This window comes from Babylonia areolata, chromosome 9 (genome assembly GCF_041734735.1).
Source record: "Babylonia areolata isolate BAREFJ2019XMU chromosome 9, ASM4173473v1, whole genome shotgun sequence".
In the NCBI taxonomy this organism is placed as follows: domain Eukaryota; kingdom Metazoa; phylum Mollusca; class Gastropoda; order Neogastropoda; family Buccinidae; genus Babylonia; species Babylonia areolata.
The window spans coordinates 42,357,408-42,370,423 of record NC_134884.1 but is presented as its reverse complement, the minus strand read 5'-3'; the positions used below and the strand labels follow the sequence as shown (position 1 = coordinate 42,370,423).

At 45.1% G+C, this 13,016-nt stretch overlaps 1 protein-coding gene across 1 annotated transcript; it reads right to left on the bottom strand.

Annotated features, from left to right (window-relative positions):
• Window positions 1–3,505: 3,505 nt before the first annotated feature.
• On the bottom strand, window positions 3,506–5,637 carry LOC143285644 (pyruvate dehydrogenase [acetyl-transferring]-phosphatase 1, mitochondrial-like). The gene is made up of 2 exons (XM_076593040.1): window positions 5,309–5,637; window positions 3,506–4,793 (listed from the first exon to the last, which is right to left on the bottom strand). Exons 1-2 carry the CDS (start codon window positions 5,612–5,614, stop codon window positions 3,549–3,551), a joined length of 1,551 nt encoding a protein of 516 aa, XP_076449155.1. The 5' UTR covers window positions 5,615–5,637; the 3' UTR covers window positions 3,506–3,548.
• Window positions 5,638–13,016: the final 7,379 nt, after the last annotated feature.

Sequence of the window (13,016 nt, the reverse complement as noted above, 5' to 3'; positions counted from 1 at the left end):
TAGGAGAGAAGGGAAGCAGGATGGGAGAACGCGATGGAATCAAATACGAATGTTTGAATAAATGTCTAAATACAATTAAAGAAAACAAAAAAAAACAACTTGTGTGCCACATGGCGTGTGTCAGCCTCAGTATGTGCGGGTGTGTGTGTGTGCGTGCGTGTGTTTGTTTGTGTGTGTGTGTGTGCGTGTGTGTGTGCATGTGTGTCCGAGTGAGCGCGCGCCATACGTCAAGTTGTGTGTTTGTAAGTAGCTGAAGTAGTCTTCACAATGTTATGACTTTGCACTAACTCTACGGAGATGGAAGAAGTCGAGAAAAAAGGGGGAAGGAGGAAATGATGGACTGAAATGGGTCCGGGGTATGACTGTGTGTGTGTCTACCAGTACACTGAGTACTGTCGGAGTACTCTGCACCGGTGTGTCAGTGACTGATGATGATGATGATGATGTGTGTGTGTGTGACGGTGAGTGTGTGTGTGTGTGTGCGCGCGTGCGCGCGTGTGTGTGTGTGTGTGCAGTATGTGTGTGTGTGTGTGTGTGTATTTGTCAGTCTGCTGTGTCTCAGTGTCCGCTGTGTGTCGGTGTGTGTGTGTGTGCCGGTGTGTGTGTGTGTGTGTGTGTGTGTGTGTGTGTGTGTTCACGGCAGTCGTGTTCGTGTGAAGGAAGACTTCACTTTCAGAAGTCTCAGCGCAGGGCCGGGAAAAATCTCAGTGGAAGAGGAGTTAAAAAAAAAAGAAAAAAAAAAGTACTTGAAACACTGAATAACAAAAGCACCATGGCCGCTGGGCTATCCTGTTGGAGTGCGTAAACCTGGAATCTGCCAATGAACTGTCACGTCAAAAAATCAATACAGTCACGAGAACTCTGGGAAAATCGCCGGGTGATAATCACCGTTCTACTCAGCGTGACTGAAAAATAGGAGGATAGCGCATACCTTCTTTGAGCCCCTTTGCGAACTGAAACCAGCGGAAGTATTTTATCAGCCATTTTCCCACTCGTGTCAGTGCAGCCGAGCGCGAAGCGGTAACTTCATATAGTTTGTGACTTCAGTTATGGAGGATACTGCGAAAACCACTCCATATTCTACACAGCCACGATGCCCCTGTGTGCCGATGCATGGAACTGCAGCCCGGCGGCAAGACTGCAGACTGAGCAGAGCAAGACTGAACTGAAAATGTTCATCTTTCCACTTGAAAGTGAACTTTGAAGGCATTATTTCTTTTCCCTTTTGTTTTCTTTCATCGACGGCATATACATCAGTCTCGCTCTCTCTCTCTCTCTCTCTCTCATTGAAGCAATGGGTAGAGCATATGGAGAATGAATATGGGAGTAGGAGCTGAAATTTGCTGCTCATGAAGTGCAACTCATAGAAAGTGTTGCATATTATGTGACCTGAACACATGGCACACATCGCAGACCTTCCTATGCTAACCACTTTCTTTAAAAAATAAAAAAAATAAAAAAATAAAAACTGAAATGAACAAACACACCAACCTGTTTCAAAGCACTTCTTTTCTGGTAGGTATCAATCAAGACACAATACTTTGCATTTCGTGGACAAGCATAACACGATTTCAACGAAGATACACAGTTATAGTTCAGAAACTACCATCAGTTAGCAGACGGCTCCTCAACAGACTGACGGCCGGATACAAGTGTCAGTATGGCGTCCAGTTGGCTTCAGCTTTCCTGGCCAATGAGCTATCCATCCGTTTACAGAACGGTGGATGAGACTGCTCTGTTAAACTTTGGCACTCGAAATTTACGTATTTACGAAACTGAGTTAACTTGAGTGATTGAGCTGAGGCAGTTGAGTTCGTTACGACAGCCTTTATACGGTTTTATCCTGTTCTATTTTGCCTGATCCTTATCGACGGTGTTACTATATGTAAGTATTTTGTTTGACAAACAGTTTCCAAACCATAAACACTTGTTGGGCTATAAATTTGAAACTGCTGGTATTATTTTCTGGCATTACTCCACGTCACCATAAATGATTTTTCTTGCAAACGATAGCCCTCTTGTATGAACACTGGTAAAACAACGCACAGTTTTGTGTCTCTCCGTTTGTCAGTGTCTTGCGGCACCTCAGTGTTTCTTTCTATCTTATCCCGTGTTATGATACCTTCATTAATTGCAGAGATTACAAAGACTGCAGTGAAGGAACCCAGGAAAAAATAATGTAGCATATGTATGCTCCTCTAAAGTAAGAAAAATATATTATTTCTACAATGATCTTTGCTTTGGTTTCAGTTTAGAAATGGTTTCATTTACTGACGACGTGTTCACTGCATTAATGCAACAAATAAAGTTTGAAAAGAAATAGGAGCGATAAATACAAATATGTGTCCATTTTGTAGGACACAGAAGCAACAGCATCGTTCGACCGCTTTGGTATTGTCATTTTAGTAAATACTGTTACACAACTTTTGAAAACATGAGTACAGAGAATATTGTTGTACTTCTTTGGAAACGTCTTTGGAAATATCTCAGTTGTATATACACTACTTGAGATTGATTCCACTGTCAGAACAGACTGTAACTGACCATTTTCGTTATCAGCTGAACCATGTTCACAGCCGCAGATTTAATGAAGACCAGACTTTAACGGAGGTACGAAACAGGAATATACATTGTCAGGATTCACCCAAATCATATGATATATAGTTTGATGTTGCCTGGAATTTGTTATTATAATTTATGACTTTTGTAAACAGACAGAGAATAAACTGCATGTTGAAAGAGTGATCAAAGCTTGCACCGTAATTACTATGATGTGTGTGCGTGCGTGCCGTGCGTGTGTCACTGAGTATCATTGTGTGTGTGTGTGTGTGTGTGTGTGTGTGTGTGCTCATGCGCGTATGTGTGGATGCGTCCGTTGGTGTGTGCGTGTGTGATGTGACGGAATATTATCTGGAATATTATCTAAGGGAAAGAATAATGGAAGACTCAGTGAACTTACAAAATAAAAATAAAATGATTTTTTTTAAAAATGAAACCTGATATACAGGTCGTTAAACTCTACTCTGCTAAGGTTTCTGTCTAGCTGTCTCCCACTCCCTTCGTCAGTCTTTACTTGGTGCTTTGGGATCGTGTTCACTTTACTGTACAGGCCGAGAGACAGCCCGGCGTGCACCCCCCACCTCCACACGCACAAACACACACACGCGCGCGCGGGGGGGGGGGGGCGCTTTCACTCACTTCATTTATTAACTCACACAAACACACAGAGGGCTCTTCATCAACAAGAAAGTATTTGTATATTTAATGGTTCGTTTTTATTTGTTTGGGCTTTTTTTTTTTACGAATTGCAGCAACTATATATATCAATGCAAACACACACACACATGCAATATTTTTTCCAGTTAATCTGTAACACCAATCGTAATACCCTGCTTATACCCACCTCCCCCTCCCCTCCGCCCATTTCTCTCTCTCTATCGCTCTCTCTCTCCCCTTTAATCTCTTATCCTTTCTCATGTGTCTCTTCGTCCACTTTCCTGACAAGACAGACGACACATGATGTGACATGATGACAACTTCCAAGGCCATCAGTGTTTGACGTTAACCTGTCTGATGTACTTGGAGTCAAAGAAGACAATGATGATGGTGATGTCGTCCCTGAACTGACGAACCATGGACGGAGGCAACGTGAGCTGGGCGGAGACCTGGCCATGGTCGGTGCCCAGAGCGCTCCGCAGCAGGTGAGTGGCAGCGTTGGAGTCCAGGGACTGGTTCTTCATGCCACTGAGCCGCCTCTTCAGGTGGCTGTTGATCACCTTGAGGTTGGCTGCCTTGGGCGGGCTGTAGTTGGCCAGAACCCGCTCCCCTTCCATGTGACCTCCCACCAGCTCCACCACCTTGTCCGCCGACAGACAGTCCCACAGCCCGTCCGACGCCAGCACCAGGAACTTGTCCTTGGGCGTCAGCTTGTGGCGTACCACCTCGGGCTCCGCGTCCAGGTAAGGAGGGGTGAGGTATGTCTGAGGCACCGGATCTTCTCTGAGGACGTTCATCAGTTCTTGTTTGGGAATGTGTCTGCTGTTGTTCTGGAGGTCCCGGAGGTCCGCCTCAGCCCACTTAAAACGGACGTTCCCGAAAGCGCGCAAGGGCATGAGCGCTCCGAAGAGTCGACCGTTCCTTATGATGTTGGAGCTTTCGTTGGGGTGGTTCTTTGTGATTCGCTCCACTTCGTAGGGGTTCTGTGCGTCATGGATGTTAGAGAGCGGCACTGCTTCCCAGCGATCGTTGTTGTGCACGCCGAGAACTGCCATGGAGTCTCCCGCGTTGGCCACAAGCAGGTCTGTGTTGTCGATGTAAGCTGCACACACCACAGCTCCAGAGAAAGCGATGGCGAGAGTTTCCACACAGCTGGGCACGCTCAGCTTACACTTTTTCCAGTTGCTGGGCATCGCCCCAACGGTGATGTCCTCGTCCAGTCGTACAAAACTTTTCACCAGAGCCTCGTTCACGGACTCGTTAGCTCTGTAGGTGGCCAACCGTTCCGCTGCAAAATCCTTCAGGTTCTTCTTTTTCAGAGCAGCCAGATCAGTCTCTTTGACGTGTGTCACATCGCCATGACGTTTGATCAGGCCTGTCACCGGGTCCAGCACACCGTCGCAGATCTGCATCAGGACTTGCTGGTCTGCCGTGGCCACAGCGATGTAGGCACAGAGGTAGTCGCTGACGGCTTGAGCACAGGCACTGCCTGAGTGTCCGTCAATGACACTGTACACAGAGGCCCCCCCGTGCAGTAGGCGTCCTTGGATGTTCCGGTCTTCATTTGGGTTGTTTGCCTAGAATGTCAGGACAGACGGGGGATTCGTGAACTCACTGAACAAGGGAAATATGCGGTGTGATTAATAATTTGCGATCAAGAAATTCACTGAAAGAGAAAAATGTGCCCCGCCATTCAAACACACACACACACACACTCACTCACTCACTCAGACACACATACATACATACTTATAAATGTGTAGCACTACACCCATACATATATCTACTTACGCATACACACATGTATCCATCCACGAGAACACGCACACACATATAAATGCGCACACCCACACACATCGACACACACATTAATTCAAACAAACAAAAAAGAAGAAAAAAAGGTTGATCACTCTGTGCGCACATGTGTACACACGTGTGCACACACCGTACACACGCACACAGAACCCCCCAGTCCCCCCCCACCGCCCCCATTTCCCCTCCCCCGCACACACTAACGCACACTCCATCGACCCCGCACGCACACACACACCACACACACACAGCTGGTCACTCCCGACCAGCTAGCACTGACCTGCAGTATGTTAATGGCGTGGGCCTTGATGGGTCCATAGTTCTCGGCCGTGACCGACTCCTCGTTCATCTGAAGGATGGCGGACACCTTCTTCGGCGTCAGGCGAGGCGACTCCACGGCGTCCGGCTTCTTCTTCTGCCGGATCCCCATCCCCCGGTAAATGGACGGCCCATGGCAAGTCCTCTTCAACAGACTGAGCGGGCTTCCTCCCCCAGACCTTGCGCGACCCCCCAGGAATGTTTCAGGCCACAGCCAGCTACCCCGGTTTATGCTGACTGCTAGGACTTTCACCAGTTGAAGCATCATTCCTATGGTAGATCTAAAGTGAAGTTAATCTTCAGGATCTTCTCATGGTAGATCTATGGTGAAGAGTCACGACTTCTTTTCCAGTCTTCAGAGTCGGGTCATCTGCTCCGCTGCACGCAGAAAGGGTCTGTGGAATCAGCAATGTGTACAGTTAGCGTTAGACATCTTCAGGTGGACTTTGTTGTATTGATACTGACAATATCACAGTGCTGCGCTGCATACACTGGGTGGAAAAACAAAACAAAACAACTGAACTAAGCGTTCTGAAGAACCACTACCATTTCACGTCTCCATTTAGACCTATCAGTTTAACACTTTGTCGATGAGAGACAAGGAGAGAGAAAGAGACAGAGGGATTTTATTTCGCCATTGTTTAAAAATGTCGTGTTACTGGCTGTTCATTCACTCATCCTTGCACATCATTGCATAAGTAACATATGTAGCACTGGAACACACCAGGCCAAAGCACACACTCCATTCAGACTGAAATACATTCAGTTGCAATCACCACAAAATGCCACACGCACACACACACACACACAGACACACAGAGTAACGTATTTTTAAAGTCTATTTCCCCCGGCTTTTATATCCACTGCTTTATGGAACAGAGGAATGAAAAGAAATTATTCATTCATTTGTTTTTTTTATATATGAAATTTTTTTAACTGTCAAAGTCAAACGCTCCTGCTTTGAAAATACCGACCCAACATTTCTCAAGCCAGATCTACGACTAGCTAGCAAACGTGGGTTAAGTTCAAGAGAGACGAATTTGTGGACGTAATCCATGTCAAACGTACACGTATTGCAAGCATGCGTACGGCTGCTTTTGTTCAGTAAACGTCTCTATCATCTGTAGTCAAAAATGTTGCGAAAAAGTGTGGGACACATAACTTACGACGCGTTACTATACAATACATTTCAGGTAATGTAGTCAAGTTTGACAACTTACATTTAGATTCTTCCAGTGAGAATTAACAAAAAACAAAAACAAACTGGGTTGATCACCGTAAATCGATAATCATATAACAAGATCATGATCTAATGAGTGTGTCCCTCAGGCGGGTTTTGTCAACAGGTTGGGAAATTTTGCACTTTAGCATCCTAAATTCTTGGACCGGAGCTGAATCTAGGATTCTAAAGTGGGTTGGAATGAATCCCACTTGAGCATCCTAAATTCCTGAGTTGAGTTTAGGATGCCTTAGTGCGACTGTCAACCTGACAATAGTTAAAATGAAGATGATAACGATATGTTTTGTTTTGTTTTTTGGTGTGTTTTTGTAAGCGTACTTTTCGCACCAAAGAAGCCGCTGGATTCACCTGTGTCCTGTGTCCAAAGGCAGTTGATCCGCCATGACGTTGTGCAGGCTTGGGAGAGGACACAACTCTGCCGGCAAATTAGAAACTGTGTTGTTTCCCTGTAATCAGGCCAAATTTCCTGCTTGAATTGGTTTCAATGCTCAAAACTGGGTTCGTGTTTTTGTCGCCGAGTTTCAGTCAATGATTAATCACACAATTAGGCAAGGGCAGTGGGTAGGCAGGTATGATATAGTATTGAATTGCGCACCTTAAACATTGGCGATTCATAAATATTTCAACTTTATTTAAATTCTACGTGGACTGAAGGAGACTTGAGTTACTGTCTTTTTAGCGTCAATCTTATTGTCCTGTTAACATCGTTTTGCTTTCTCTTTGACGATTTTGAAGAATTGGTGAGTATTCAGCCCTGAAATGACCCCTTTGCGGTTGGTTGGGCTACTGATAAGCAACATGATCTGGTTTGATTTCATTTCACCAATAGGTACTGAGATGTATTGTTGCTGGTCCATGCCAGTGTCTGTTCTGTGTATTGTTTATACTACAAATCATTTTCAAACAAAACGATGTGTAAACCAAAGCAAATAAAATTCCTATCCATTGCTCCACTATTAATTTTCACAGAATTGTGCTGCTCCCCTGTTCAGTACTGTAGGCAGGCTACAAGTCCGTGTACTCTCAGCGTTAAATGCTCTAAGTGTACAGTCCACTGCGCAGGAGACGTCAGTTTACTGCCTCCGAGTCATCCGATGCGGCGCAGAGCACATTTCTGTTTGCTTTTAATCGGGCTGTATTTGTCGGTGTAGTTCCGATTTCGTTTTTTGGGTAGGTCGGTTCATGTCAGAATTAAGTGAGCTTACCGGGTTCCGTTGGAAAAGTTATTTCAATCAAGAAGCTTTTTAAACACACACACATACACTGGCACAGAGGGATATCGCTCACTGCCACTGACGGCCAAGACAGAAAGGTAAACTAACCATGGATCGTGATGGCATCAGTTTAGCATGCATCTATTTTATGCTCACTTTCTTCAAACAGCTCCACACAGGCCTACCCACATCCATCCCACCTACCTGTTCATGTGTGCCATACGAAGTCTTTTGTGGTTAATCACGGTATCCACAGTGAACAGTGTATTGAAACAACAGTGACAACAAACCACAATGAACTTCTTTGAGATACAATGTGCAACATAGTAACCGCTTAAAAAAACCAGTCGCCGTGTTCATTTTCGGACAGAGAAGAGTTATTACCTTGTACAACTTGATAATGCAGGTTAATTTTGATGCCCGGGCTTTTCAAGTGAGTGTGGCCCCAGTTTGTGCTCCGTCAGGATAGGCGAAACTACGAAACCTGAAACATTAAAAAAAAAAAAAATATATATATATATATATATATAAAGAAAGAAAAGAAAATGCCCCCTCTATTTCTTAAGTCTAATAGAGCCTGCAGAAACAAAAACCCAAAAAACTACACAAACAAAAAACCCCACTCTTTGGGGTGGGTGGATGGGGGTGTGGGGGGTTGGGGATTAATCTATATGGATGTACCAACGTACAAAGATAGCTTTGCACAAAATACACAAGTATCAAAGTTTTTTCTTATTGTTTTTTTTTTGTTTTTTGTTTTGGTTTGTTTGTTTGTTTTTTTCACCGCAAACTTTTTATCAGTTCCCAAAAAATAATGTTCCCGTCCGACTTCGGTGCCGCCGATCGGTGACTCAGAAAATTACAAGATACAGGTATACATGTGCGTGCAGACTGCGCCAGAGTCGTTTTGAATTGAACCCAACCCCTTTTCTGCAGTGAAAAGTGATTAAAAAAAAAATAAATAAAATAAAATAAAATGAAATAAAATAAAAATAAAAAAGCAGGGGAGCGGTGTGTTTGGAGTTGAGGGAGAGGAAGGAAGGAAGGAGGGAAGACATGTGGAAGGACGCAGCGTCTGCCAGCTGGGAAGGTGAGAAGGCCTGACAGGAAGAAGAGAGGGGGCCCACATGTGTGTGTCAGTGTGCGTGTGTTTGTATGTGTGTGTGGGGGGGGGGGGGGTGGGGGAGGGGTTGGGGGGGGGGGGGGGAGCGGATGTGTCAGGGAGCTGATTATACTATATGAAAAGAGATACAGGGAATATACGGGCAAGTTGTGAATGGGGAAGACCGGCGGAATCAGTGCCAGAGAGTGAGAGAGAGAGAACTGGAGAAATGCAAAGCGAGCGCCGAGTGTCATTTGCACGTGTTGGCGCACGCGTGTTTGTGTGTGTGTGTGTCTGTGTCAGAGAGAGAGAGAGAGAGAGAGAGAGAGAGAGAGAGAATTCAATACAATTCGATCTATACGTTTCATGCAACTGATATAGCTTCATGGGAATCAGATCGTACCTCTGGTCAGGCATCTGCTTGGCAGATGTGGTGTAGCGTATATGGATTTGTCCGAACGCAGTGACGCCTCCTTGAGCTACTGAAACTAAAACTCCCCCTATCTGTAACTGTGTGGATGAAATGTATCGTGTGAGCGTGCCTAACCCACGTGGTCTTTACCCCCGGCCAGAGACGCACTATCGTACGCCTCAGTGAAGGTACCATTCAAAACGCTGATGCGTCCCTAACCCAGCTCTTGGCCTTAATTACAGAGGGCGTGTTATCGTGTGTGCGTGCTTCTGTCCAAAGGAAGCGCAATGTCTGTTGGTACCATTCACTGAAAACGCTGATACGTCCTTAACACATCTCTTGGCCTTAACTATAAAGCCCAAGAGGATGTGTTGTATCCGTGTCTTTAACCCAGACACAGACAATAGTGTCTATATCCCAGATGAACATACGGTCACGATATAATAGGCTCTTTGCCCAGATACACACTGTGCATGTTGGTACCTTTGAAAAATACTTATACGTCCCAAACGTAAGCGACATATGATATAAATAGGGTGTGCTAGCATGAAGAGCAGAGTGGGTTAGGCAGCCACCTAAGTACGATTTAGCTCCAGTCAGTGTCCGACTTTACTTTTCTACACATTCTTCTCGCTGTGAAAGACAGGTCATCTGCATAAGAGAAAGCGCTCGGTGACAGAAAGAAATAGCTTACAAACACTGAACCCAAGCACAGTGCTGTCTGGCTGGCATCTGGCCATCACTGACTTTCCCCATAACACAGTCGCCAGGGTTCAGTCATTTTCGACAAAAAAAAACGCTTTCGGTTGTTTGATAACGCTCCCGTTCTGCCATATCTGGGGAAGCGAACTAGTGCAGCGTGTGTGTGTGTGTGTGTGTGTGTGTGTGTGTGTGTGTGTGTGTGTGTGTGTGTGTGTGTGTGTGTGTGCGTGCGTGTGTGTGTGTGTGTGTGTGTGTGTGTGTGTGTGTGCGCGCGCGCGCGCGTGTGTGTGTGTGTGTGTGTGTGCGTGTGTGTGCGCGCGCGCATGTGTATGTGTTTTTCGATTTGATGTCAACTTACATCCTGTGAGCACGCGTGGACACATGCACGTCAGTGAAGAGGCAAGGGAGTATCATGGCCACCATAAGGATCAACGCTGGTGTTCTGCCTAAAGTTACTTGCCTCAACGGACAAAAAGAACACCAAAAACCATCTGCAGACATTTCAGTCTTCCACCCTCTTTCCAAGCTGTAACCATAATTATTCCCTTCCCCTTCCTTTCTTCGGTGCGAACGTTTGTTTGTTTGATTTTTTACTCACTTGTGTAAACAAAGTGAGTCTATGTTTTAACTCGGTGTTCGGTTGTCTGTGTGTGTGTTAGTGTGTGTGACTATGTAGTTACAGCACCAACAGTCAACACATTTAAGACCCACTGGATGCCCTCTGGGCAAACCTACCGACACTGTATAATCCTGCTTGCGACGAATAGGTAGGACAGTAAGACCTGTATCACCACGCATGCAAGTAGTAGTCCAATTCTCAGTGACGGTGAAAAGGCCTTAGAAAAGGCCTCAAGCATCACAAGTTCAAGTTCAAGTGTGTGTCTGTGTGTATGTGTTTCTGTGTGTCCGTGGTAAATTTTAACATTGCCATTTTCTCTGGAAATACTCAGTTTGTCTGCCAGTACCAAATTTGACTTGAAAATAGTATGAAAAAAATCTTCACATTCATACCTGAATTAAGCCGGGTTTTTTTTTCCGAATCATTAACGGTTTATTTCAGTCGTTGAGGTTTGTTACGAAATACGAAAATTCTAAAAACCGACAGAACACACACAGTAATGCTAACTACACCATCGACGTGTTTACTGCATATAAACATTCTAAAGTGGACACTGAATTAAATGGAATGAACATAAAAGAAAAAGTTCGATCTATCGTTTCTTTCAACTCGATTTAGGCCTCGACTGGTTCGTGCAGATCTAGAGATCTACAATGTGTTGCTTTTTGTGCTTGATGGGATAGCAAAGTCTCCTTTACCGCCGAAATAAAAGAATAATCGAGATATAATAAAACACAAAAAACATGATTTAAGGGCGTTGTTACGTCCACTACAATCACAATGCCTACCAAACTCTTGTACGCCCGCACCTGAAGTATTGCTCATCAGTCTGGAGCCCGTACAAAGAAGGCCAAAAGAACAAGATTGAAATGGTGCAAAGAAGAGCAGCACGTTATGTACACAACGACTACGGGTGGACCAGCAGCGTAACACACATGCTGCAAGAACTAGGATGGGAATCCCTCGAATCACGGCGGAACAGACAAAGGCTGACCCTGATGTATAAAATGGTCAATGGCATTGTAGACATCCCTCCAGACAAATTTCTCAAGAAAGGATCCAGCAAAACAAGATCAAATCATCGACACAAATTTGTCCATCTTAGCTCCTCCTCTGACCCTTATAAATACAGTTTTTTTCCCATCAACCATCCCCGTCTGGAACTCCCTGCCTGCAACAGTAGCAGAGGCTCCCTCCTTGGTAGCTTTCAAGTAGGAGCTGAACAAGATCACAGTTTAGTCCCCCCCCCCCCCCCCCCCCCTTTTTTTCTTTCTTTTTTTTTCCTCCGGAGGGACGCTGCGAGTGACGGTGGAAGGGAATATGTATACATGTTCTTTCTCATTGTCACCCCCTCCGGAGGGAAGATAGGTCTACTTAGGTTATGATTAGGTTTTTACGCCTCTGCGCACACAGGTCATTAATAGTCAGTAATGACGGCTGACCATCCAATTTGAAGATTTGAAGATTGACATCTATTTATCACACGAAGAAGAGAACGTCAACATTGCTTTCAGTATTAAACTTAGTCAAATGACGTCAGATGCGCCACAGAAGTGGGGATAAGTCTGCTTGCTTCGGAACTAAACATACATGGTTCGATCCCGCTCGCGTACCCCCCACTTTTTTTTTCTCTCCCAAGTTTATCTTATATATCATATTTAATACAGAGCACTTTTCCACGATCTTTTTTTAAATCTCTTTTTTTCTTCTCCTCACGGTTCCTCGACTGGATAAAGCACGAAGCACAAGTGAGTCTTGAAGGCTTTGCCTCCTGTTCGTGTTCGAATCCCATACTAGTACATGGACAGGGATTTTTACTCCCTCCTCCACTGGACTGTAAGTGGTGGTTGAAAGATGTGCTAGTCATTCGGATGAGACGATGGCGATAAACAGTGTGCAGCACTGATGTACTTGGCGCATGTAAAAGAACCCATGGCAACAAAAGGGTTGCCCATGGCAAAATTATATCGAAAAATTCCACTTTGGTAGTAAATAAATACAAACTTGGAGGCAGAAAAAAAGTTGGGGAGGTGGGGCGGGGCGGGGTGGGGTATAGGGGGAGGGGTGGAGTGTAAATGGGTGGCGCTGCAGTGTGGCGACGCGCTATTCAAGGGGAGAGCAACCCGAAGTTTACGCAGCGAAATCTGCTTTGACGAAAAATAATACAACGCATGTATACAATTATACAGTATTTATTTTTATGGGTAGTTTGATCCACAGCAAGTCAGAGACGGTGACCCATCACACGCACGTGCTCTTTCCAGTTTAAGGCCAGTGGTTTCGTTTTGGGACACCGTCCGTCCGCTTTTTGAGTGTGTGTGTGTGTGTGTGTGTGTGTGGAGGGAGGGGGCGAGGGGATAAATTGCAGAGTGAAGTAACTC